This window comes from Notothenia coriiceps, unplaced genomic scaffold (assembly GCF_000735185.1).
Source record: "Notothenia coriiceps isolate Sejong01 unplaced genomic scaffold, NC01 NC01_scaffold00001466, whole genome shotgun sequence".
Classification (NCBI taxonomy): domain Eukaryota; kingdom Metazoa; phylum Chordata; class Actinopteri; order Perciformes; family Nototheniidae; genus Notothenia; species Notothenia coriiceps.
Window position 1 is genome coordinate 275,771 of NW_011334167.1, and position 27,739 is coordinate 303,509.

A 27,739-nucleotide genomic window follows, 5' to 3' on the forward strand; every position below is an offset into this window, starting at 1 on the left:
TTTATGTCAATAAATCTGTTGAAGTTGTATTCTGAGTAACCAGTTTATGGTTCTGAACATATTTCTCCATGTAGTTTAATCTTTGTTTATCCAGTATAATGTTAAAAATCCCCAGGTCTAAATGTTTGATCAGTTAATCAAAGGTTTCAGCAACATATTTTACCTATAGGCACATTATTGTAATCAGTACTTGATTTTAAAGGATACACCGCAACATTGCAAATACTGCATGTCTGACATGACACAACACTGAACTCTAGTGGCACACAATAGCAACTGCAACCCTTAAACTCAAAATTGTATGATAGTCAAAATAATATACCATTTTTAATAATATCTTCAAAACGTTTTCCTTTTGACACAATTAACTCAACATGTTGATAGCCTTATTAAGAGAATTTTACACTCAATAATTTACAAAACTATAATGTGTTTTTTTTCATAAATGGCGAAGAAGATAACGAGAGCCATGCCTGTCGTTTGTGGATGTTAGTGATTTAATAAAATACAGTGAAGTCAATGAATTAAGTCTGTTGTGTCGCAGTTTGTGAATGATATTCAATTGAGAAGTCCGGACTGTTGACATGTACGCACAGGGATCTTATGTCACGTCACTTCCGTTTTCCCTTTCCTTGTGAAGTCAGCTAACATTACGCAGGCTATCTATTTCAAAAATAAAAGGCAAGCTAAGTTACGTCTTACATGTTTGTACTAAAAATGAAAAAGAACTACTGGTAAAATGTAACTATGCCCATAAAATAGTAAACTAAATACATTATTGTCTTTATAATGCTTCACGTGCTCTCAGACATGCGGTTTATTCGCTAACCTTTACGCTACGTTTTATTCCTTAACTTCCGGTTTAGTTTTTTTTTTTTTAAATGTAGTAGTTGTCTTGACGCCGCTCAGACAGGAGACCTAAGGAACCGACAATCATCTCTGGTTAGCAAATATAGGTTAGCACTCCGCTCATACAGACGAAAACATGGAGTCCGCTGTGGTGCTCTTTGTTTTAATGGTTGGCTCTGTATGTGGAGAAGCTGCAGCAGAAAAACAACTAGTATATGTGACTGTGGTGAGTACACATTATATGAAATATAACGATACGGAAGATGTGTTTAACTCTGCAGCGAGTTGCAACGAATCTCTTTAGCCACTTATGGAACTATTATTCAACATTTTTGAAGTTTTGTTTTTTCTTTGCTTTTCCTTGCAAATGCTTTTTAAATAATTCGGCTTATTAATAATCTACCTAGCAACCCTTAGTTTAGAAGAATAAGCTTCTTTTTTTGTTTGGTTTACAACTGCTTTCTTCTAATGCATTGCGACTACTAGGCTGACTCTTTGCAAAAGTACACATATAGCTATAATTTAACATAAAGCAATTTGAATTTGAGAATGTTTAAGTCTTCTCAAGGAATGTTAGAAACTGTCTAGCTGACACTTTAAATAAATCATTTGAGTTCTACTGAACTCTCATTCTAATTTTAGTTATTTGTGTTCTGTTGCATTTCAAACATATTTTGTCTATCCTGCAAGTTAAACCGGTTATTAAAACAACAATGTACATGAGCAATGGTCATTACTAGACAATCATCCTGTCAGGTTACTAGTCAGCTGTATTAAGAAAACCACACAGCTGATGTTAGCTACAGAATTGCTGATGCAGTTTGGTCAGAATGAAAACAATTTGATCATTTAGAAACTCTGCTTGGAAGTTTCTCTGATTCCTTTAAAAAAAGGCACATATTAGGAATCCAGTTATAAAGTATTTGCATGCATCTGCCAAGCCCTAAACCTGTCCACAGTTCACCTGGAAAAAATGCTTGTCCCCGTGGCAACCAAGGACACAGAAGATATTGTACTGACAGGGAAACAATGAGATACTCATGACGTCAATGCGAGAAGAACACATGCATGCAAAAGTGAAACTAGTGAGAAGAAAACATCTCGATGTGTGCTTAATCTCACTCCTGTCTATTTAGAAGGCAAATTAGTGAATTTGTTTTTTGTCATAAGCTCTTATTTCTCTATACTAGTGTGCAGGTTCTTTTTCCCACCCTCCATTTCTTGTTTTCTAGCGTTACAGACATGGAACCTGTCCCGGATGTGGGAATTCAAATAGCATTGGACTCGGTCAGGTTTTTCGTGTTAAGACATCAAGCATCTTGCTATGACGGTGTTAAAATATGTCAGCAGGTCCACATGAAGTTATGAAAGTAGTATTTGTTGACTGCCTTTAACAGACGTTTATATTTTTGCCCCCGGAGACCTAATTGCCTGCGAGGTAGCCACATCTAAAGTAGAAGAGATTAGTGGTCTTAAAGGGATAATCCACACTTCAAATAGAATTTACACTTTTTTAAAGCTATGTTGGACGGGAGGCATGCATCATGAGGAAACTAGAAACCACACTCCTCTGAGGCGGCTTGAAGATTGAAACTCGAAACTGTTCTACTTGAATAGACGCTTGATTTGGTGTCTTCCAGTAACAATGCTTTCAACCAAAACTAACAATTTGGTTTCAATGAGTTCTCTATTTAAAGGAGAAGTTATACGTGAATGAGCCATTTAAAAGAGAAAGCTCCCTGTTCTCACTCTTAGTATTGTCCTTGTTTCCTCCTATTGTTACAGTTACATTTTGTATCTGTTTGTTTTCACTCCTGAGTGGCAAGACATTCTCTGACAAACACTTGGCAAGACCGACCGTCAGCTGACTGGACTTTATCACAGCCAACCACGCAGTTCAAACAAGGACAAAGAGTTTATCTTGTGACATTTAAACTGATGGGGAAATTAGTGCTGTCTTTTGAGAAGCAATGTTGACTACAGATGCCATCACATTGTGAGAAATAGGGCCTATAATAGAGATCAATTCCAAACAAAATCACTTGAGGTAACTGAAAGTGAAATAAACGTAGATAGAAATTGTGCTGATGTCCTTGCTTATCACCCAATTAAAGTATGTTCCTTTCTTTCCATATAGAAAATACTGAATGATACGTCACATCTTTTGCCACAGAAAAAGTTTTGTTGTTGTTTTTTTGGGTGTTGTTGACATCTTGTCCTCCCTCTTCCAGTTGTTCCGGCATGGTGACAGGTCTCCAGTCAAAGCCTATCCTACAGACCCTTATCAAGAGGGCGACTGGCCACAAGGCTTTGGACAGTTATCACAGGTATGATGAATATTTCTGTCTATCCAACTGTTTGCATGGCATCTGCACCCATATTGTCTTGCACACTCTTTTTGCCTTTAAAACAATCTATTTCTATAGTTGAGTTATTTGAACCCCTTGTTATTGTCCCACTTGAGTCCCTATTTGTTCTGCAACAGTTTACAAGAGTTTATGTCGTGTCATCATGAATTCAGAAACACTCGTCGTCTCTGTTTTTAGGTGGGGATGAAGCAGCATTTTGAACTGGGCCAATTCCTGAGGAACCGATACAAAGGCTTCCTGAACGACTCCTACGACAGGAACCAGGTAACCTCTCCGCTGTCAGATGACATGGCACCATGGTCCCAGACACAATGAATCACATTGATATTGAGGAAGAGGGGCCCCTTGCCATGTGGGTGTTATACAGCGTTCCCACCGGAGCTGGAATTCAAGATGGAGGTGTTTTTCTTCTTGTCCTCAGATCCACGTTCGCAGTACGGACTACGATCGCACCCTGATGAGCGCTGAATCCAACCTGGCCGGTCAGCGAACTAACAGTAATTCTCTACGTAGTACTTTTCTTGCTTGTACTAACAGCCTCTTTCCCATCCTTCAGGTCTGTACCCCCCCGCTGGTCAGCAGGTCTTCAATCCAAATATGCCCTGGCAGCCGATACCTGTACACACAGTGCCAAAAAGTGAAGAGAGGGTATGTGTGTAGAGAAACAGGTTATCAGCGCTTCGCTCTAATTCACTTTGTCTAAACTTTGTGTCTTTTTTTTTTAGCTTCTCAATTACCCTCTGGATGACTGCCCTCGCTACGACCTGTTGATGAATGAAACTGAAAAAACGCAGGAATTCATCAATGTCACTTTGGCTTACCAGGTACAGGAATTCCAGGGTTGCATGTTGGGTTTTTATGATGAGTACAGAAGCCATGAGGCAATAAAGAGACAAATAAGTCCATTTCTATGTGACCTGGGAAGCACCACTACCCCTTATTTTTTTCCAAATTAGTAAAGTAAAATCATCATTTCTTTGGTTTTCTTCCTGGGGATTCTTAATTTCTCCATTATTTGAAACACAATATATATGTATATATTTTCCCCTACGTTATCGCATATTAAAAAAGATTGTCCTTTTACCTGTTTAGTCATAAACCGGCAAGAGATTTTCTTTAGGTACATTTTACCATACATACATTTTTATTGTGCCTCTCAGGGCTTCCGTAGAAATGCTTTAAACTGTTGTGAACCATACTGTGTTCTTCTCTACAGGATATTATAGACCTGGTGAAGAACAAAACAGGACTCAATAAGACTGATGTGGAGTCAGTCTGGAGCGTGTACGACACACTGTTCTGTGAGGTACACACACACACACACACACACACACACACACACACACACACACACACACACACACACACACCGTTGGAACACAATTGAGAAACACTTATGTACAAAATGATATAAGAACATGAACTAAAGGTAAACAAAATGAATGATAGCTAGCTTCACATCTTTATTATGAGAGATATTAGCAGGTTTCAATGAGCACACTTTCATTAAAGTTACTGAGTGAAGATGCCTTTTTCAGGAAGCTAACTAAAAAATAAATAAAAGCATCCTGTTATGCAAGACACAATGACAAGCCGTTTAGATTTCAACATTTTGAACAACAACAGTTTGTGTAAACTGCTGAGTTAGCTTACTGACCAAAACTGGTGTTGGTTTGTGACTTACTGGTCTTCATCAGTTTTAAAGGAACATGTTGGTTTAAGGAACAGAAGTGAGGAACTGGTATCGGTTTCACACTGGTGCTTTTGATCCTCGCGAAGTTCACAAAGGTCACTACTTTCTCACTAAACTCTTCTTAATTAAAGCTTTTAGTCATTGTTTGAATTTGTTTAATTAGCCACATCATTTTTTGTGCTTTTCATAATTCTCCTGTGTTTTTTGTGTGATTTCAGTCCCGTCACAACAAGTCTGCTCCTGATTGGGTGACTCCTGAAGTCATGGAGAAGCTCAAATGGCTCAAAGACTTTGGATTTCGGGTAAAAGAAGTCACAACACCAAGGTTTCCTTCTGGTCTAAATACTATTTTCTAGTCAAGGACTATTTCAATGTACTGATTGATTTTCACAGATCACATTTGGGGTCTACAAACAACAAGAAAAGAGCCGGCTGATGGGAGGTATGTGTGTTTATCTAGATCAGTGGTTCTCAAACTTTTTTCAATAATGTACCCCCTTTGAAAAATAAATTCAGCCAAGTAACCCCTGAGCAGCGCAAAAACTATTCCTTAGGGAAAAAAAGCCTTTATAAAGAGGTACAGTACAGCGCTGCACCATCAGTGTCTGATTTATTAAAACAACAACAACAACAACAACTGAGAAAAACTTAAATGCTACATTTCAAATTTTTACAATCCATCACTAAATTCATGGCAAACCAATTTTAACATCATGCAATAACACTGAGACGACATTAGTTGCATTGAACTGATCTTTTTAATAAGTTGTCCTTACAATGTAGTGAGAAACATGGGCTTGAGCTTCACTGAGGACCTTTGTCATTCTGACAGGGAGGCAGTTATTACACTTTGCTTTTTGAAATATGTGTAACTCTCTTAATATAAAACCCACACTGCTCAAACTTCGTTACTTTTCCTAAAATTGATATATTTGTTTATTTATTTATTTTGGGGTATGTTTATATGAGGGGTCAAAATACCATGCTCATAAAATGCTCATATTTGTTTTCTCTTCATTCCCCACGCCCCAAAATAAATAAATAAACAAATATATCAATTTTAGGAAAAGTAACGAAGTTTGAGCAGTGTGGGTTTTATATTAAGAGAGTTACACATATTTCAAAANAGCTGTGATCCGGAAGAGCTGTGTGTTCTCCGTCAGCAGCAGCTGATCTGATCTCTGATCTCTCGCTTATACTTCACTCGCGTTTATGTCCAAATCTATCAGATCTAGCTAGTTCCAGTTAATTATGTGACTGCCTGCTTCTCAAATTACCTAAACAATAAGTGTTGCTTGGCAACGGCGTGTGGCCTCAAAGTATAGCNAGAACACACAGCTCTTCCGGATCACAGCTCCCCCGCTGTGACGGACCGTTGAGCGTTGAGGTTTTCTTGAGAGTTAGACCTAACACACTTAGCTAGTTTATCTACTCTGGAACTAGCTAAACTAGTTCTACATATATGCATTCTTTACTGTCGGGTCACTTATTACAGGTTCAGCGGGCTGTCAGGAGAGGGAGAGGAAAAGAGAGCACCCCGTTTATTTTTCCCATTTTATTATCCAGAGTTACTGTAAACCTTTGAATTATGCATATGGATATACAAACTGCTGACTTTCTTCCAGGTATGCTATTGGGAGAAATAGTGAAGAAACTTTCAACAATAGCCGTCCCAGACCAGAGGCTGAAACTGATGATGCTGTCAGCGGTAGGAATCACTTCCTGTTTCCTCTTTATCCAGTCTTTGTGCCAAGCTAACCACACCGTATTGTTTTGTCTAATTCCTTTAATGTGTTCCTGTTCAACAGCACGACACCACGGTAGCTGCTCTTCAGGCCAGTCTGAATGTGTTCAACGGAAGACAGCCACCTTATGCTTCCTGTCATATAATTGAGCTTTACATGGAGAAAAGCGGGTAAAAAAACCTACCTTTTACGAACAGTGGAATAAATAGACGAGACTTACAAATACACAAACAAAAATGGTGATGTTTTAAGGTCTGTTAATGCGTCCAAACAGCTGATAGGGAAGATTACATGTATTTAAATGTGACATCACAGACAGTACAACTCTCCCTTTCTTTCCAGCTCTGCCTCTGTGTCCATGTTCTACCGGAACGACAGCACAGTGGAGCCGTACCCTCTTCAGATACCAGGCTGCTCTCTTGACTGCCCCCTAGATGACTTTGTGAGAATTACAAAGCTCTCCATTTCAGACGACAGAGACAAAGAGTGCCAACTGCCGTCAAAAGGGAGAGATACAGGTTAACACACACTAAAAACTGCTCATATAAAAATACAAAGATTGTTTGTGCCTCCGTTAATCCTCCATTCTCCATCTTCAGAGGTGATCATAAGTCTGGCGGTGTCTTGTTCTTTGCTCATCTTCCTCGTCGCCTTCCTCCTCGGAGTTATTTGTTGGCAGAAGGAGCCAATCAACAACCGGGGATACAGTCATGTCGTCAACCAGGACGTGGGAGATGAATCCTGACAGAAGCAAAAACTCCTTCCCCGGAGATTGGAAAGCCCGGCATCTTGGGGCAGCAGCGATGAAGAAGGACTTTGAACTCTTAAACTCCCGAGTGACCTTTCTGAAGGTTCGGGAGCCACAACAATTAAAATCTTTAAAGAGTGAGTTGTTGTCCAAAATGACCTGATTTTGTTGGGTCAGAGAGAGGAATTTAAATAAGATTTTAGGGAAGCACAGGTTTTAAAATGCCTCCCTGTCACTCTAAACTAACATGAGTGCTGAGAGACAGGCTGTTGGAGGGACCAGGACTGATTTCCACATCAAGAAAACACAGCAGGGAAAAGGGTCTGTGTTTTCCCATTGGGGTCTGATCTCCAATCAGCCAAATAAGCTCATATTTATACACATTTTCCCAAAATGTGCTCATACTGTCACTGCATCTGGGGTTTTTCAAGCATAGTGGGACTCGATTGGATGCAGAAAATAGTGGTACAGTTGTAATCTTAAATTATGTAATCATGCTTTTCTTCCTGGCTTGTCTAATATTTCTTAAAGACAGCCCCAATAATACCTAACCTGATGACGCCCAAGATGTTGACTAAAAAGGCAAAACATTTCTTAATACTGAATCCAGAATGTTTCCAGCCCTGGTCTGTTTCCAAAAAAGGATTACTTTTTGAATAGGAGGAATACATTTGTTTGAATGCACGTGTAATCCTAATGACCGTGATGCCTTAAATATTTTTAATTCTGGGTTGTGCATTTGTTTGGATGCCAAATATTTTTGTAGCATTTCACATTTTTGAGCAGCAGCTCGATGTTAAAAGTGTCACTTATCCAGAAAGAGCTGGTTTGAACAAATAATAGTCAAATAAAAATTGGGTGTAAACAAGAATCACATTTCATGATAATGTAAATTCAGCTTCACATAATATACATTTTTAAGGGGATACTAGAAACACTAGAGATCTTTACATGTGTGTGTCTTTGAATCTAGCTGCCTTTTTGTTTTATGTGTGTTTAATCATTTAAAAGAAATCTAATTTATTCCAAATGCAGGCTTGACAAGGATATTTCTTTTCAGGATTCTGGATATTTAATTAGGTTACATATTGTCAAAAATCATTGTTACATAAAACAAGATATTTACTGGAAAATCTATATATTATGATTTCAAATTTTGCCATAACAGTCATACGTCGGCCTACTCCGAGCTTTCTGTACGAAATTATTCATCAGACTTTGAGAATGTGTTGCTTGTTTAAAAAAATAAATGCTCAATCATTGCAAATGTTTGCAGAAACACAGCATAGTGAAACATGTGGATTCCTTTGCATCACGTGTGTCTCAGAGCAGAGATACACAGCCTGCCGTGTCTCGCAGTGATCGACCAGCTGCTGTCTCAACTTAATTTGGATGTTCCTTATAAACTTGTTAACTGTTAAACTCATGCACATGACTAGCATGTCTGTGCACAGTTATGGCAGTGATCACACTTGTACTCTGTGTGACACTGCCATGTCTGTGCACAGTTATGGCAGTGATCACACTTGTACTCTGTGTGACACTGCCAGGTAGAAAGGTTCATTTCCCCTATAACACTTTTACAGAACAACATTTGAAAAACGGGTTATTTTAATTTTCAAAACAGTGCAGTAGGCCTTTATTTAAACATGGTAGTGCTTTTCTTGCATACATCGTTAGTGATCTGTCAGGTTACATTCAATATGGCCACAGATAAAACAATCAATAACATGATGAACAAATCCTAACACAATCATCTCTGCCATTTTGAAGCAGATAGGGCGACATTTTTACATAAATGATATCACCTTGGGAAAAAAGGCTGACACTGAGATCTTGCACTCTGATGCATGCACTGCAGATGAGATTATTTCTGAAATAGGAGAACAGCTTCATTTCCATCGTATTTCAGTGTCCTGTGTTTTCTGATATGAAGTCAATGTTTGCTTGGTCATTTACAGATTGAGTTTCATGACAGCTGAAGTCTGTTTAAGTACCGTGATGTTGGGTCACATTTCTCTCATTCAGCTCTGTCTTGCACTAGCACAGATGCGTACACTGATTATCATCTTATAGCTGGGTCATATATGCCACAAATATTCCATCAAAGTGAAATATTGCTTACAGGCTGCAGTCTGACATGAAATTCAGAAGATTTAAGAGATAATGAACAATAGGAGAAAAAAAATAAACTATACAAATCTGTTAAACAATAAAAATATACATTTATAAAAGCAACCTTTAAAAACTGAAATGTAAGATCACACACATACAGTACGGACTCCAATATACATAGATTAGAAATCGATTAAGGTGACACACGAACCTTTAAAAATACATTATCCGATCGCTCTTGTGCAAAAATATTTTCCTTTAGGAACGAAACTATAAGACATGAATCAATGTGATGGCACATTGATATTTTCTTTCTCTAAGGGGATAAATATTAAAAGATAAAACACAGACGATGATTGGAGAACACGCATAAAACAAGTAACGCTTTTTTCTCTTAAGGTGAACTTTTTTCTATGTGCAAATTGTTGCTATGATATTTTCAACCTGGTAATGTACAATCCTAGGGCTCTTCCAATGTTGAATGCAGAATGATACTTTCATTTAAATGTCCTCAAAATGATAGTGCTACTGCCCAGTAGAATCTATGATATGTTTTTTAATCCCAAACATTCAGCACACCTGTTATAGGTTGTAATGTAGTTTCCATTGTATTATGAATGGGGAAGTAAACCTGGATTAAGCTGCTGTTTAAATAATCCAACAGCCCTGGCATGTTCTCGGAACCGAGCAAATTTAGTTAAAAGCCTGAGTCGGTCATTTAAGTCATCAGTTGAAACTGTTCCTCCGCCATTAACTTCTATAATAAATGTTAGATGTTACATTTTTCACACACTCATATTGATCAAGCTTGTGCTGTTGAGATTGACAATACCAAGCATTTGGATGCTACATACATCTCACTTTTGCAGCTGTAAGCAGTTTACATGGATGACACCTATGAACCCCGAAAAAAAACTGACCAGTATTTTTGATTCCATTATTACTGTAATAAGCCTTTTTTACACGTTAAACCAAAATCCAGTAGCCTACTGAGTAGGAAGGTTAAAGTCTTAAGCTTGCTAATGGTGTTATAATTCTGTGGCACCAAACCTAACAAGCACTGTTTGAAGAAAAGATAATTTGCCACCAACAAAATAATATTGCAAAGTATGTTATGGATAGATGAAAGTTTGATTTGTTTTTCTGCAATTCAGTTTTGATAGGTTTCTTTGTTTGAGTTTAAGCTAACTGTTAGAGGAGGCGATAAGGTAGCTCTCACTGCTACAACAGTCAATGGCAAATTGGCGACTGCTAATTCCTGTCAAACGTAACCAGACCTAAAAGGTAAGAAACAACATAAAATACCCTCTGTAGATGCATCTGTTTTTCATTGTCAGAGAAGCCTTATTAAGAATTAGTTTAAGCTAGCAGGCCAGAATCCTACACTGTTCTCTTCCTGCCAAATTACCCTTCTTTATGCTAAATGGCGATTGTATAATATGCATGCTGACTAAAAACAGTCATACAACTCTTTTGACAACCCAAATAACTCTTTGAATATATGTCAAGTCAATATAATGTCTGTGTGTTAAGAACTGTTGAACAACAGCCAATGGCAGCTTCCTCATTAGCCATGTTAGCTAGCCTGCTATATCGCTCTTGTCTGAGCAGAATGATATGTTCCATAATTGGATGCAATTTACAAGAAGATGATGAGGGCTATGATTATCTGGTCCCTAATGATTCCAATCTTGTGACTAAAACATTTAACAGAAAGAGTTTGGTCTTTGCGGTTTTAGGTCTATTAGACAGATTTATTGCTTAAACTCTGTTACACCTTTTCCAGTGTTTTATATCTGATCCAATTATGTAATTTAGAGACAGTAATGTCCTAAAAAAAAGGCCATGGCAAAACAACTCCCCAGCTACTGATGCCACCACATTTCGAACCAACTTTTAGGCCCAACTTGGTCCAAATCAATCCCTCAGAATATCATTCAAAAGTACCTGCAATGATGATCTGGGGAAGCTAAATGGTGACAGGAAATTGCTATTAGTCTTTTAAACTCTAACCCAGTTTAATTCTGTAGGGTGCAGAAATACGTTTATGACCCAGAGTAATAATTCTGTGGCGTTGAATGGTAGTTACTGTGATGGTGATGGTGGTAGTTGTTATTCTGCGGGGTGGAGTAATAGTTGTGATGTTGCGGGTTGTCACTCTGGATGTTTCCGTAGGCGAACAGCAGGGGGGCCGTAGAAGATGGCGCCTGCTGGGCGGTCCCGACGCCTGCTGTCAGTGTTCCATTGCATTGGATGGCGCCATACCAACTGGACGTACCCAGCTGGGGAGTATTGGAGAGAAGGCTGAGGAGAAATGTTGAACAAGAGATAGGAGAGGGAGGATAAGGATAAGAGGAATCAATCCAAAGTCATTTTGTCAGTAAGGGTATTGATTTTCCAATACAAAGCTTTAAAGACTATTTGTGCTTGGGTTATGCCTACCTGGCTCGATCACTCCTACTATTAATGCTTCTTGACAGGTCATCATCACTATCGTACCGTCTAGGATTGTCAAAGAAATAAGCTCTGGAGCTGAAACTGTGGCTGTTGATCATCCCTCCTGGAGCCTGGAGTTGATCAAAGTTCATTACACTTTACAGCTCTGAAAGGTCACAGTTTTGTACGACAGATTATTGCAGTTATTTGTATTTTGAACTTGTTATTTTACCAGGTTTTGGTTGGGTTTCTGGACTCTGAAGAAAACCACCACTAAACTTGTAGGTAGCAGCTCCCAGAAGAACAGAATGATCCCAAACACAATGTAGGCTTCACCGCTGATCTCTTGCACATCAGCCTGTAACACACATGAACATATTGCATAATGATATCATGGCTCTTGAGCACGGTTAACAAACAGAAAATATTGTATTTTATACATTTACACTTAGAACATTTTATACACATGTTGAGATATGGTACTCACAGCAGGTATACAGACAGATTCATGACATCATTCGTGACAGATTATATCCACACAGTAGGTGTCCAACACACACAAACAACCCCTCTTTGAAATGGGCTGTGTGTCTTAATTCCTGAGCCATGATGTAGGTCAGGAGGACACACACACTGGTGAGACTTGGTTTATTTTTAGCCAAACAAAGCCCTTTACCCCACTAAGCATTGCTTCCCCCAATCTCATAAAATGGATTGTCCACACACACAGGGCAGTGGGTGTCTGGCTCAAAACAAGCCTGTTTTCCAACACTTGGGGCAGTACCTGATCGGAAACGCTGAACCAGCCGTAGTTGAAGGGGTTGAGTCTGTCCTGCGGCGACAGGGCCACCACCACCAGGTTGTAGCAGGCTCTGGATGTGTACAGCAGGATCACCACGGCTCCTATGGCTGTAGCTTGACACACTGATGTACCCTGGGGGAAGATTACTGTGGTTATTATTACAAGACATGCATCAGCCGGCTGAAATTGGATGTCAGATATGGGCCACAGATGTGATCCACCAAATAAAAGAGGCCTCCCCGTGACAAACATGGCGGATTATAGGCCAGGAATTGAGTTTTGTAGGACATACATTTGAGACACCATTACCAAGAGCCGTAAACCGCACAATTTTCAAAAGTAACATGTACAAATGGCTCTATAACCTTAGGCTTGATCACCCTTTGTGCTCAGAGTGAACATAAAGGAAGCATAAAGTGATCTTGAGGATTTCTGATAGTGTGTGTCACTGTATACACTGTAAATGAGGTTTGACAATAACATACATCCGGGTAACAGCTAGTGTCTGGTATTTTTTATCATTAATACACAGAGATTTTCATGCTAACGCTGCTAATATCCAGATTATGTAGATTTACATGTTTCAAAATGGGATACAATAATAGATTCGTGTTTCCTAATACCTGCTACGAAAACACGCCATATATTATATATGTTATAACCATAACATACATTTTTACCGTGCTTTACTTGACTGACTTTTTTATAGAAAATGAAATATACTTTTTGTTAATGTTTGTTTATCCCTACCTTGGACTCGAGGTAAACATTAGCAGAGGACATTTTGGCGATCTTGAAGACGCAGACGGCCAGAGAGACGGCACACAGGACAAACAGACTGTCGTTGATCAGGACCCGGGCCAGCACCGCGTGTCTGATTCCCCCATCACTGCAGACATGGAGGTTTTTCAAGGTAAGCGGTTCTAAATGTGACATTATTATCTTGGAGAACGTGTGTTTTTACTGTTTTTGCTTACTTTGGTGACTCCGAGCGCTCCAGAGCTCCTTGCACTAACAACGCACAAGTTAAATTGACCACCAGGAAAAATATACTGAGACACAGGAAGAACAGACGCAGAGGAACCCTGGGGAGAGGAGGCAAAAACAGACAGAGTAAGAAGACAACCAAAACTAAATTCATAAGCAACATCTCATTTAAATTCATGGCAGGGAGGAAGGAATGTTCTGTCTCATACAATAAAATACACAATTATTATTGCGTTTTATTAGATATAGATTTCAACAATTGATTAGAGGACAATTTCTGATATAATGTCAAGGATAAGGCAATAATAAATCAATCAAAAGGACAGACTCACTTGTATTTAGTGAGCTCTGGAGAATACTTGGCTTTAGCCTTAAACATCACCTAAACAAAGACAGAAAAACCATAAATTATGTTTTTGTACTCATTTAATAATCCCGGTATGGTATTTGAAAAAATGCTCACATTGAAGATCGGATAGAAAATGAGGGTTCATTTAGAGGAAGAGTGTGAATTCAACACAGCCTGTAGAGATTCCTGTGTGTGTGTGTCTCACACACACACACACACACACACACACACACACACACACACACACACACACACACACACACACACACACACACACACACACACACACACACACACACACACTGTGTAAACACTTTTGTGTGAGAATGTAGGTCAGGAGAGGTAATTTGCAAGCAACAAGCCAAAAGAACACGACCCCATTACATACTTCGTTTGCCCTATACTGTATGCCTACAAATGTATAGCTAAATTATTATTTTCCTCTGTGCAGAGAATAAGCTTTGATACGATGTTTGTAACCCAACCATTTTATTTTCTATAGGAAGAAGGAGCTAAAATGCAATAAGGGGGAAGTAAATGACAGGTCATGCCTGACTCATCAGAAAACACACACAAGTATTTCCACACATGAGTGTGTGTCAGATGGTGGCATGATGTTGTATCAGCATTCTGCTTATGGCATGCGTTACTTGGCCTATTTTTCTCAGTTGTTACACAACCGCAGCACAAATAGTTTGAACCAAAACAAGGAGCTGAAAGACACTAAAATGCTAGGGTTGGATGACTTTTCTGTGTGTTTGTGACTTTGAGTGACCATGCACTTTCCAAATACTAGTCATTTCATTCATTATTAATATCAATGTGTTGATGATAGCTGCTTCAGTGTTTTTGTTTAAAACTTTCAGTGCCATGTGTTGATGGATAACTAGTATAACTAAGACTGTAAAGTGAATTTGTTTCATCAGGATTGGTCAATGTTTCTCTGATCTATAACTCAGGCCTGACCTGGCTAGACATTCAGCCTCAAGTAGGAAAAGTGTATCCGCTGAGGTGGCCAGTCACATGATAGAGATGCACACATTTGAACCTAATAACAAGGTAGAACATCATTGGCTCAGAAGTGGAAGGAAAATGGCAGCCACCATACATGTGATACATTCGTTTTTATTCAAAGGAAGTGCAGACTAACTGGTCGCAGATCAGCTGAGGGGCTACGATGATTATTCAGCGGTCATAAGACACCCTTAACCTCATCACCTAATCTCCACTCAAGTTGAACGTGTTTCCTTTTTCTACTCCCACTCTCTGTTAGATTCTGTGTTTTCCTTTGAAGCAGTGACTGAATGGTAACAAACTGAAAGTGTGTAGGTGTTTTCTGAGGGAGGGACAAACAGGTCTTTGACACCAACTGTGTCTCACTCTGTCTCCCAGAAACCACTGGCACACAGGATTCGTCAGGGACGTTTGAATCTTGTGCACTGATTGAATGAAACACATCACAGGAGGCTTAATAGGGCTTTACTGGGGGATCTTAACAGCTCTCACCCCAGGATCATGGGAGGATTATGAGACAGTGGGCCCCTAGAAACAGACGTGCAACATGCCCCACCACCTCTCCTACATAGGGGCAAGACACACAGACTTTATGGTAGTTAGTTTCAGTTTGTGTGTCTCTTTGCAGCTGTTTTGCATCCCTCTGTAGTTGTTTTATGTTGCTTATAGGTCATCTGGAGTGCCCTGGTTGTGTGAGTCTCTTTAATGACATTTTAGTTGAAGGCCAAAATGCTTCCTGTCACTTGGTAGGCCCGTCCAGTAATCAGTCAATGCCAGAGACATGAACTGAGTCAATTTGCAGGCTTTTCAGACCAACAGGCACCTAAAAAAGCTGCTTCAAATCAGGTAACACACTCCACTCTGGAACATTTAGGCCGATGGTGACCATAGTTACCACATTCTCCCATCTTCAAGGACGAAATGTTGGATATAAAGAGTGGACACGGAAGAGAGCAGCTAGTCTGGCCCTGTGTAAAGGTAACAAAGCCCACTCACCAACACATCTAAATTCACATGCATGATTACATAAGGGACTTTGTTTTAGCCAGGTTCATCTTCATCTTTGCTGGTTGCCTGAAAACAAGAATAAATCTGTCCTCTAATATCCTTACACCACAATATTATCAAGTAGGCCAAACATATCAGGATATCCTACTGCATCCTGAGTCATTTTGCAATATGCAAAACATGCTTTTGTGGCTATTCTGACACACAATCCTCTCAACAGGGGAAGTACTGTACCAGCAAGAAATTCAAAGTTAGGTTAAATGTGATAAAATGGTATGTGCCATTTGTTTGCACACTGCATGAAACAATACGTACTTTGTAAAGGTATTATTATATTGACATAGACTCTTAAGGGTGAGAGAGGAGCATATATTAGCAATAAATCTGCTCTGCAAATCCTTTGACCAATTTAGTAAACGGATTATAAAGCAATAATGAAAGAATGTCCAACATAACTGATCAAATGAGCTTTTGCAAAGAGGTGTACTTTCAAAGCCTCGTTTTTGAATAGCTGCTCTGTTATCTTTTACTAAATGGACAACTGACATGCAAACTCAATGTGTCAAAGCCATAGTGACACATTGCTCACTTTTAACTAAGATTGGGTAATCATCCACGAAGAGCTAGGGGCCCACAGGGCAGTGGGTGAGAAGGACTTAGGATATATAGGGAAGAAGTTAGTGGGATACAAAAGAATAATAGGATAATAACAATTCCATTTACATGCATGGTAGTTACATGTGTTTTTGTGTGAAATCAGATAAAAACAAAGAACACAAAACTGCAGTGTCAGCAGCTTTATGAAATTGGGTCACAGACAAACACTGCACACCCTGTCTCTAACACAGACGCACACAGACCCAGAGTGCAGTCCTACCTGTGTGAAGTAGAGGTTGAGGAGGCATAGGGTGAAGAACTGCAGGCAGACAGGGCAGCAGTAGAGCAGCCAGTAGGCCAGAGGCTGCAGCTGGTTGGCCTGCACCACATTTTTAAAGTAGAAAGAGAAGAGGGTCGTCCTCAATGCAGTCCAGAGCAAGCACAGAAACAAAAACACACTCTGGAAGCTGAAGCGCTTGTGTCCGTAGTGCAAAATGAGCCAGAGCTGCAGGTACACGAAAACAAACAGCAATGAGTAGAGGAAGGTGTAGACGGCAGTGAGACTGAGCTCCAGTGTTGGCGAGATTGCAGCTCCAGGGGACTCCTTCAGTGAGGTAAACAAATGGGAATTAAGCTCCTCTCCTGCCGAAAACATCTCCACTGAAGGCTCGGACTAACACATGGGATGCAGGGAAGGCAAACGCACTAAAACCTAGGCTAAATCCGCCGTGGATGACAAAAAACAAGGGTATTCGGGTGAAAAAAACATGTTTTTCTTAAAACAATTGCCATAATAAAGCTGCGCTGGGGCTTGAATCCGATTATTGGATCTTCTTTTAAATTCGCTAGGTTCCAAAATGACAAGGAAGAAAACAAGAGAGGTCCCCCTGTGTGGATGCCTGCAAAGCTGCTCTCTGCAAAAAACAACTTAAGGGGGAAAAACCTCCAGATCAGCTGTGATGCAGTTTAAGACCCGCCCCCTTGTTCTCAACTACAACTGAAAAGCCCTGCAGAGGACGCCATCTTGGCTCAACACTACGCATGTTCTTGTGAAACAGCTGACTCCGGAGCCACAGATTCTCGCCAGTTTCCGAGATAATTATCCCAAGTGAACGAAGTCCACACACCCATTTCCAAGTGCGCCATTTCATTGGCTAATCTTACCGACCAACCTCCACAGCTTCCTCACTCCATTGGTTTCTGATGATGTCAGCTGTAATAATGCCCGCCTTTATGTGCTATATTGGCAATTTGTTCAAGTCAAAAACTGCTCCATCATGGTATTGGCTAAAAGACGCACGTGGGCGTCTCTTGCACAGAAAAGAGGCATCAAAACAACTCGCAGACATGTGCGTCAAGTTACTAAGCGATAACCAACAGTGGCGGAAAAGCACTTTTACCTTCAAAATAAAAGCAACAAATTTCTCCGTGCTCAGAAACACAACATAGGGAATAACATTTAAAACTATAAAACAGCTATATTCTCACCAGCTACTATTCTTACAGTATCGAGTTCGTATTAATTATAGAAGTGTTATGGAATAAAAGCTTCCTAACATACTTGTCAGTTAAGGATACTTATTTTAGAATAACCGGAAATGATGTTCTGACGCTAGTGACTTGACACTGTTTGGCTAAATATGGAGAGTAATTTTCCCAAGCTACATTTTTTTAAATTCACTTCCCAGCTTGGTGAAAAATAACCTTGCAAAGTTAGTGTTTTCTTTGGCCTAACGTTACACTTCCAACGGAAACATGACAACATGTATCTTTTAAGTTTATAGGTGTTTACGTTAGCTAGCCACATAAAGCTATGGAAAAACATCCATCACTAGGTAGCTAACAGGCTAGCTAATGGACTAGCCATCACTACATTCCTAAATATAAAAGTGCAATTTGTGGACCTTCTTCTGGGTTTTATCCTCGTTGTATAAGTTTATGCTTACAATTTATAATGCCTTTATGTCGTCTGACCACGGTTTTAATTGTGGTTGGTAACGTTTGTGCCACTTTGAAAGACAAAAGTTGAACCCCTCGACTAACTCAGGTAACACTCAGCTAGCATCTTTTTTGTCACTGCTTTCTATACAGCTCAATTGAACTGAACAGCAAATATGAACCACTTACACATATCATAGTGCAGGTCATATGATATATGTTCATTGTGTAACCCCTCCTTGGTTAAGTTAGCTATTATCATGTTTTTTTCAGCGTGTAATTACATAAAACTGCTGCATCTCCTGCTTATAATACAATAATGTTTCCTCACAGAGAGCTCAACAGAGCCTGTTCTCCATGATGTGGATGTGTGTTGCTGTTTTCCTGCTGTGGCTGAGGTCAGGAGGATGCACAGAGAAGGCCAACACATCAGAATTAATAGAGTACACAGCGGCAGACTTCTATGAGAAATTGCATTCTGGGAAGATGATGTTTATCTATTTTGAGCATCAAGGTAGGCGGCTCACACAATCTTTTTACACATAAGAAGTACAAGCAACATCTCATAAAATATATATACTGGTATGTATGATGATGATTAATGAGCCCAACATGTTGAATAAATGATGCCATATAGATTCAAACTAACCAGAATTGTTTTATCCCTAACATAATTTGGGTTTTTTAGAGTTATTATTTAATAATCAAAACCATAATAATTGTTGCTCGCAGTCTACTGTTGCACTTTTTAATAATTGCACAAAATGACTGTAGGAATCATGTATAAATACTAAACCAAAAGGGTAATAATAACACTTGAAAATACCTTAAAAATACAGATAGAACAGGAGTTGTTGATGCTTTTTAACCAAATGATCAATAATAACAGTATTTATCTGTCTCCAGTCTCTCCTACCATCTCTCTGTTCTTGCTGGAGTTAGAAAAATCTGCTGACGCACTGCAGGATTATGGAGTACTGGTTGGCAAGGTAACTGCATTTCTCTAGAGCTCCACCAACACATGCAAGTGGAGATTAAAGCTCAACGTTAATATTAACTACAAGATGTGTATATTTTTGTATCTCTTTGTCCCTTCTGTTTAGGTCAACTGTGATAAACAGCTGGTCCAGGCGTACTGCACACAAGAAAGAGAGCGCCACACAGCGTTTCTGTTCAGGTGTGTGGAGCACAGCAGTTGTTGATTATATATGTCAAGATACATTCACTTGCATTGTATTGACATTTCCATGACTCTTTCTGTGACTGTGTTTTTCTGGCAGAGGTGGTAAGGAGTTCCTGGGTTTTGACTTGGACACAGTGTTTGACGTCAACTCCATAGTGTCTGAAGTCCTGTTGTGAGTACCCGTTCAGTTATATTGGTGTAAGTTAATAAGGGTTAATTCCTTGGTTCTTGCCAGTTAAAGGAAATGTCTTTTTTCTTCCAGTGCCATTCTGCGTGAAGAGGTGAAGTACGTCCACACTGACACTGACCTGTTGGCCATGGAGAAAGCAGCCAGAGGGAAGAAGGATATCGTGCTGGGTTATGTCCGCAGTCTGGGAACACAAGGTATGGAAAAGAAGGAGAGGATGGATATATTGGGAGGGAAACTGTTAGTGACGCATTGGGATTAAAGACTGATTCATTGACTGATAGTGAATCTGGATACAGACACATACTGACTGAAGTAAATGATTGTATCCTTTCTGCTGATTGTGTCACCGAAGAGCACAGATCGATGATGGAGACAGCCTATGTCTACGGATCCAAATACCAGTTCATCCTCATTACCGGAGGCCCTGTTTTGAAGCACTTAGGGTACGTTGTTTTGCCTCTCTCTCTCTATGTCTCTGAGTCACATGCCATGGCCTTTGCAGTCACACAGTGTGATTCATAGAGGAGGCAGAGGAAAGCAGGGCTCATGAATAGGCCTGATTTACCGATGTAAGCCTGGTAAAATTAGTAATCCATCTCTCTGATTGAATTTATAATGGTATATTTTGGAGCTGCATGATTGGTGGCCCTTTCTACTACCATCATCAAAACATGAATCCATTAAGATGAGAGGATTAGGGTTTTCTGACAACTGTATATTATACCAGAGAAGTATTTACTGTGTCTCTTCTTCTCTCCTCAGCGTTGATGAGTCGTCTCCCTCCTCTCAGGTGTGGTTCCTCCACTGTAGGGTCCACAGTAAACTCCCGCTGAGCTCTGAGCGCTGCCCTCTGACCCGCATGAGGAAACCCCTCTCCACCCTCAGCCTGCACTCCTTCCTGCAGCTCATGGAGGCTCCAGTAGTGGTGAGGATACCTTTTTCTAAATTATAATTATCCAAATTCTGAAGAAAGTGAATTTAATGTATTTCTTGTACATAATTGTATCATGTTTTTCTCTACTAGTCTGAAGTTTACGACGACCCCTCCTCGGTGCAGCCCCCCCAGTTCCCCTACCAGCAGACCCCGCAGGTCTTCCTGTTCTCTCGCCCTGCGACCAAGCAGCAGGACCTGGACACGGCCACCGCTCTGGCCTGGAGGCTCCGGGGCCTCGCCCTGCTGCTGCTCGTTCACAGGTAACAGGCACAGGTACCAATCACTGGTGGGCTTTTTGGTCATATTCTTCATTTGACTTTATCCCTGTGTGTGTTTATGTGTGTATCATCAGACAGAGTCCTGCTGTGAAAACCCCTGATGAATATAATGCTGCCTACAGGCTGCCTGAGAAGGTATGATGTCCACTCAGAAAATAAGATTACTCATTATTTTTAAACAATGTGTGTCTTACACTCTTGTGGATGTGCTTTAAGAGTTCAGAGGTGAAGTATTTGACCCTAAACGACCACGATGAGGTGCTGGAGCTCTTCACAAATCAAGAGAAAGAGGAGGAAGATGAAGAGGACGACGAGGGGTGGCTGGAGGACGAGGAGTGGCTGGAGGACGAGGAGGTGGATTCACATTTTGGTAAGTGTTAGAGCATAAAACAGAAAGAAGGAAAGAATACAGAAGTAGACAAAGTTGATGAATCCCTCAAGAGGAGATACCATTTGTTTTGACATGTTTCTGTGTCTGCCTCAAGCCAAGCTGGACGATGAGATTGCTGCGTCTGTCTACGAAAACCGAGGCAACTTTCCGGACATGGACTCAATTACCCAGCTAACCTCTGACAACTTCCACACGGCAGTATCTCAGAGCAGCCTGATGGTGGCGCTCTTCTACCTCAAATGTAAGCCACACTCTTCCTGATATTCTTTCAAAGAAAAATGAGTTAAGAGTTCAAATACATGAAAATGAATTTAAGTGCAGTTTCTTCTTTCACCACCAGGGGATGCCGTTTCAATGGCTTTCCTCAGCTCCTTCATTGAAGTTGCAGAGAGACTTGAAGGTAAACAGGACACAATTAAAACATCTTTTTTGTCAATAGGAGAATTTCAGTTATCCAGCAATAAGGGTTATTTACCAAATGCCCTTTTTTGAAGCTTGTGTTTAGGTTGTTTTATTAGGTTTCAAGTGAGAAGGTTGCGTTCTGTTTTGTTACAGACACCTATCACTGAATTACTTTGAAACTGCCGAAAATATGAAATAGTGACATTATCATTATCTTGATAGGTGTCTGATTATTGAATCGCTTCAGGTTCTGAGGTACAGATGAGTGCAGTGGACTGTGGCGAGTGGACCGACCTCTGCGCTGCTCAAAGCTCCCTCCCAATCCCCTTCCAGCCAATCACGGCCTTCCCCTGCGTCTTGCTGCTCCGCCCTAAGGAGCCGGCGCAGCTTTACAGAGGCATGCTGGGTAGTGAGGCGCTGCATCGCTTCATCTTGCTGTAAGAATACACAGACCTGGATTTATTGCCAATTTCAAGCAAATAAATTATAAATCACCTTTTTCTACTGGAAGAGCTTCTTTTATATTCTAGATTGTTTATGCACCAGAGCTATCAGTTATTGTTCTATTTTTTCCATAGTTTAATAAGGTTGTTTTCTGTGTGTCTATCTAACACACGTGTATTTGTCCCTTCTCTAACCAGGAGCCTCCAAGCATCTCCCGTGCTGCTCTCTACCAAAGAGGAAGTGACATGGTTTCTTCAGGAAGTGCCTCGCCCTGAGCTAGCAGGCTATCACCCTGACAGAGTGATGGGACTGTTTAAGACACAACTACACACAGGTAGGAAGCTGTAATTCTGTGTGTTGGTATTGGATGATGATGATGACCTTTCACGTTTTATACCGGTGAAATAAAACGTTAGAAGGATATACACCAACAATGTCAACTATTTCAGATGTAAAAAATAGTGTATCATTAGGCTTGTGACACCTGTGGCTGTGTTGGTGCTTGAGGTATCTGTGAGCCATGAAACCGGAAGTCTAGTTTGAGGAATATGAGTGTGAGGTTAAAAGCCTCTGAGACACAAATCACTCCATAACAGTTTAGCACAACTGTTTACGACTGTGAAGGGAACAGCGGTGCATTTTGTTAAGTAATCTCAGAAGAATGTGTGCCTGCACGTATTTGATTGGCCACCGCGGTGCCTAGCTGGAAGTCTGAGTGTTGTGCCAAATCTGCGAGATTCAGGTTATTTCTGCGCCCCCGCTGACAAGTTTCAAATGGAAGAGAGCTTCATTTTCAACACGGGAAGGAACTTGTCACCCAGATCCAGGTTCACTGTCAGTAAATCATGTGATGCTGCTGTGTCCTGCTGCAGGTGTATCGCTGTTTACTGAAGCAGCAAAGTCTCTGAGAGGAGAGATGCTGACCGGACTACTGACCAATGGGCTGGCAGAGAAATGGTAACAGCTCGTGTTATTAGTTTGTCCCTGACAGTTGTGTAACACATTCATTTCTACAAGTTATTTTGACTGGATTGGATAAAACTCAATTCAGCTACATCACTTATACTTCTTCCAGAAAACACCAATTAAAAAAAGATAGGAACAATAAACTGATGATAAAAAAATCACACAAATATGATCCCTAGTAATGCTAGTATGGGCTCCATCAAACACACAAATACGAAATGAAATGTCATTTTTACAATGTGTTTATGTCTTAATGCTTTGCTGTACAGCACTTTGAATTGTTGTTGGAATCTGCTTTATAAATAAACTAGCCTTGCCTGAAAAACAAGCTAAATATACGACCCTTATTGTGTGCGTTCTGCAGGGCTGCAGAGCACAGCATGGAGCTTCCTGCAGTGTTGGTGTTTCCATCCTGGAGGACACACACTCCTCCCTCCACGCTGCCTGTATCCACCTCCTCTGAGGAACTGCTCACACACATCCACTCTGCTCTGCTGCATCCTCTGGTAACCGTGTGATCACTCCTCTTTCTGGGCTATAAGACATGTGTGCCTGGAGAAATACTAAACAATCTTACGAGTTATTTAGAGTTCAAACAAAGCCTATAATCTAGATCCATGAGTTTGTGAAAGCCTGGATGGAATCATTCACAGCAGATAACAAACTCCATATGTGGACTTTCTTTTATACATTCACAGAGTGATGCATGACGTCTGCGTTTACATTTACTCTGTCAAACAAATACAATGATGTGGAAACTGCAATCTTTAATGCAGATGTTGCTCATCAAGACAAGTTCAGATCTCTCTTTGAGTGTTTATGAGTTTTGATGCTGTGAAGGTAAACAGAAGAGTTGTCAAAGACAAGATTGAAGTTTTCAAATTGTACTTTTGAAACTCTTTTTATGTATTATAGTCCAAACAATACCAGAATGTTCCTTTTTAGATGGCTCAATTGTCCTTGTTTCTAATGAGACTGGACTGCAGCAGGGTCAAACCAGGTCAAACACGTACAGTTACTAAAATCAGTATCCATTTATGTAGCATGCACATCATCCTCTTCTACTCTACTCACGCGCCACCGGCTTGAATATGAATAATCAGGATACATCTGTTTATTTCTTGTGAGAAAGAAAGTAGTCATGCTTATATATTCAAGTTCTAAAGTCACAAGATAGAGGCCCCCATCCAAAATGGTCATGCTTGGTCTCATGTGAATCTCCCTAGAGGTTAAACATCATGTTAAACATCATCACATAGCTATCATATGCCTATTACAGCGTGTCATGCTTATATTCTAGGAGGTCAAACATCCTGCCATACACTGTCATACACTTGGACCTCTGTTACCACGCGCACTTCTGCTCTGAGCACTTTCTGCTCTTTATTTTTTCAATCAATACAATAATTACTGACGTTAAAATGTTTTTCTGCTGACACTGAAATAAATGTGACTTCTCTGTTTTCTCTCCCAGCCTGAGCTGACGGTGGAGAACCTGCCCTCCTTCCTCTCTCTGGGTAAAGCCCTCCTCCTCCTCTTTGTGGGAGAGGAGGAGGATGAGATCGGGCGGAAGCAGAACCAGGCGCTGGTGGAGGAGATGAGAGGAGTGGTGGAGGTGGGAGGAGGGAGGATGGAGCAGTACCTGGCCTGCTGGATCCACCTGTACGTAACAAAATAAGCTCTATATTCACTAACAATGTATTCTCTATTTATATCCATTTTCCTGGTATGTGTTCCAGGGGCCGTACTCCAGCTGGGATGTCCGTCCTGGGGTCATACCTTGGCACCATGCCCCCCCTCCCCGCTCTGGTCCTCACCCATTTGCCCTCAGGAGATGAGATCTATCAGTTCCCCCCCAACACGCCTATAGTGGCCTCCTCCGTCCTGCAGTGGCTGCAGAGGATCCAGGGAGGGGGTGTGTCAGCGGCAGGTAAGGAACAGGAAGTGCTGGAGTTAAATAAAGAAAAAATGGCACGAGGATATAGGAAAATAAATACTTGTTGTGTAACAAATCAAGCAAAAATAATCAAAGTACACAGAACAACAATAAATCCACGTCTGGAGTAATTAGGCAAAACTTAAACACCTGAAACTAAAAGTTTAAGAGACATAAAAAAACTGTCATGTCATTTCCTCTGTTTATTCACTCTAAAAGCTCTCTAAAAAGACTATAACTCTGCATTATGGCCTTTAAAGTGCCTGCTGTTGAAGTGCTTCTGGATGTTTAATCTATAATGATTAGCCCAAGTATGCTTTCACTTTCTCACTTTTGTATTCCGTCTGCACTGCGAACAACACTTTACAAAGCCAGCAAATGCAGACAAAAGCAGACTTTGTAGGTGGTTTGATTTGAAGTGGTTCTCTTTGCTATGGAGAGGTCGTCATGTCTCTAGCAGCAGGAGTCATGATGATGACGTTTTTAACTACAGCAATGACCCGGTTATCCGCAGTGATTGCCTGCTTACCTGCAGTGATTAGGTGACTCCCCGCAGGGATGACTTTCCATTAAAGTACATTTCCACTACGAAACTCTGCTGCATACATAAGATATCAAACAATTATTTCAATACCTCTTGACTAAACTTGAGCTATACACGTTGTAATGTTGGTTGCTTTTATGACCTTTAACTATATTTTCTCTCATCTGAGGTCATAAAAGAGTAAGATTAGGGCTGCTTAATGCCTCAGATGGAAAAATGTTGGATGACATTAGAGAAGACGTACTAGAGCTTCGAATGATTTGACTTGCCCCATGTTTAACCTTCAGAGGTCAAAGTAAGACAAATACAGTAAAGGAATGTCATCAGATATTGTGATTCGTTCACTTTTACCAGACTGAACTAAAGAGGATGAGGCGAGTAATGTGTCAAATTATATTTAAAATAGAATCAGAAATGTTTTTGTTCATTTCCATGGAAAGAAGAAAATGACCTCATATGGAAATAGTAAAAACATAGCCTCCAAGAAAAGATAAAATAGACGTGTCAGTCCCATGTCTACACTCTCCTCTTACAGTGTATTTCCTTTATTTAGGCACAAATCAAATAACATATGCTCCATAGAGTGTAAAAGCAGACAACGACAGAGGGCAGGATCCAACGAGTGGCTTCAGGCATGCAGGAGGCTTTGAGTCGACACGTGTATTGCACCTCAAAATGGTCTTTGAATGAAGGTGATGATTGTTAGGGCTTTAACACCTCCTCTGTCCAGAGCCACTAACCCTTGACCTTTGAACTCTGCAGTGGGTGCAGGTGAGATGAGGCAGCGGTCGCGCTGTGACTCTTCTCTGAGCACAAGGATTGTCATGCAACCAATTCCTTCCATTCTCCACTGGAAAATACAGACCTGCAGTGTTTAGAGACTCATTTTCCACGTCCTGGGACTTCCTGTTTCCATGCAAGGCAGTTTCAAAACTCTTCTTTTGATCAGAAGTGTATAACTGATTACGTTCGAGTTAAAACTAAATTGTTTAGCTGTAAAACGGTATCATCGGTATCATTTAAAAGCTGCCTTTTGGGTTGATTATCTGCCTTTCTTCCTTCTGTTCGGCTATTATTTAATATCTAGGAAATAGTATATTATTTTTATCTTAATTACCTTGTAGATTATGAGTTATTTGTTTCATATTTATAACTGAATAACAGGTCAAAGGTTTTTTCTTTGCATTAGATGAAGGCTCATATCATCTTGAATCATGTTATATCCTGCCTTTTTTAAATAAAAAATTGTAGTACGTTCATCAATAATGAAAATAATTGTTTTTGCAGCCCTAAATAAATATTCCCGTTTCTGTGTGTCTCTATAGGGATGTTGGGGGAGGACAGCTGGCCTCCTGCTGTCGAGTTCCTGGACTTCCTGAAAATCATGGACATACAGGAACCAGACTCCGCCCAGCAGCAAACTCCAGAAGAGGAAGAGGAGGAGGAGGAAGAGGATAGCAAGGAAGAAGATGTGGACGATTCCTCCTCCCACTCTGACACTTTTCACAATAACCCTCACTCTGAACTATAACAGTGAACTGGGACATTAAGTAAATGATTAAAAAAATGTGTTTCTATTAATTCTGGGTTTATATGAGATTATTGAGATCGATTTCTTCCCTACGAATTGTATTGACAGACTGGAAAAGATATACAAAAAAACACACAACAGGTAAAGGTGGGTACGACGAACAGATAATGTGAAGTTTGGAGTTAAAGTCGGTTTCATTATGACTCGACCCCCTCAGGGGTATTTACAAAAAGTTTCATTTCCTGTTTTTTTTACTGCTGCGGTTTGTGACTGATTCCTGCTGAACTTGT

The 27,739-nt window shown here is 40.3% G+C and overlaps 3 protein-coding genes across 4 annotated transcripts; 2 read left to right on the plus strand and 1 right to left on the minus strand.

The window, feature by feature from the left end:
• The first annotated feature begins 882 nt into the window (after positions 1–882).
• Positions 883–8,688, plus strand: acp2 (acid phosphatase 2, lysosomal). The gene is made up of 13 exons (XM_010789938.1): positions 883–1,075; positions 3,081–3,176; positions 3,396–3,482; positions 3,640–3,700; positions 3,775–3,866; positions 3,944–4,042; positions 4,435–4,524; positions 5,130–5,213; positions 5,305–5,353; positions 6,537–6,619; positions 6,720–6,826; positions 6,999–7,174; positions 7,256–8,688. Exons 1-13 carry the CDS (start codon positions 986–988, stop codon positions 7,399–7,401), a joined length of 1,260 nt encoding a protein of 419 aa, XP_010788240.1. The 5' UTR covers positions 883–985; the 3' UTR covers positions 7,402–8,688.
• A 325-nt stretch (positions 8,689–9,013) lies between these two features.
• Positions 9,014–17,715, minus strand: gpr137c (G protein-coupled receptor 137c). The gene is made up of 8 exons (XM_010789947.1): positions 16,993–17,715; positions 14,077–14,126; positions 13,735–13,842; positions 13,508–13,646; positions 12,740–12,889; positions 12,188–12,313; positions 11,962–12,086; positions 9,014–11,823 (listed from the first exon to the last, which is right to left on the minus strand). The coding sequence occupies exons 1-8, from the start codon at positions 17,365–17,367 to the stop codon at positions 11,565–11,567; spliced, it is 1,332 nt and encodes a 443-aa protein (XP_010788249.1). The 5' UTR covers positions 17,368–17,715; the 3' UTR covers positions 9,014–11,564.
• Positions 17,716–18,344: 629 nt separating this feature from the next.
• On the plus strand, positions 18,345–27,499 carry txndc16 (thioredoxin domain containing 16). Of its 2 annotated transcripts, none has more exons than XM_010789958.1 (20): positions 18,345–18,759; positions 18,984–19,164; positions 19,557–19,639; positions 19,754–19,827; positions 19,931–20,005; positions 20,096–20,217; positions 20,376–20,466; positions 20,786–20,948; positions 21,048–21,217; positions 21,310–21,370; positions 21,452–21,605; positions 21,721–21,867; positions 21,967–22,026; positions 22,276–22,465; positions 22,670–22,806; positions 23,345–23,429; positions 23,803–23,944; positions 24,913–25,100; positions 25,178–25,368; positions 27,244–27,499. In XM_010789958.1, the coding sequence occupies exons 2-20, from the start codon at positions 19,008–19,010 to the stop codon at positions 27,447–27,449; spliced, it is 2,496 nt and encodes an 831-aa protein (XP_010788260.1). In that variant the 5' UTR covers positions 18,345–18,759; positions 18,984–19,007; the 3' UTR covers positions 27,450–27,499. The 2 variants fall into 2 exon arrangements, with proteins under 2 accessions (XP_010788260.1, XP_010788267.1); XM_010789965.1 differs by having other exon boundaries at positions 18,371–18,424.
• Positions 27,500–27,739: the final 240 nt, after the last annotated feature.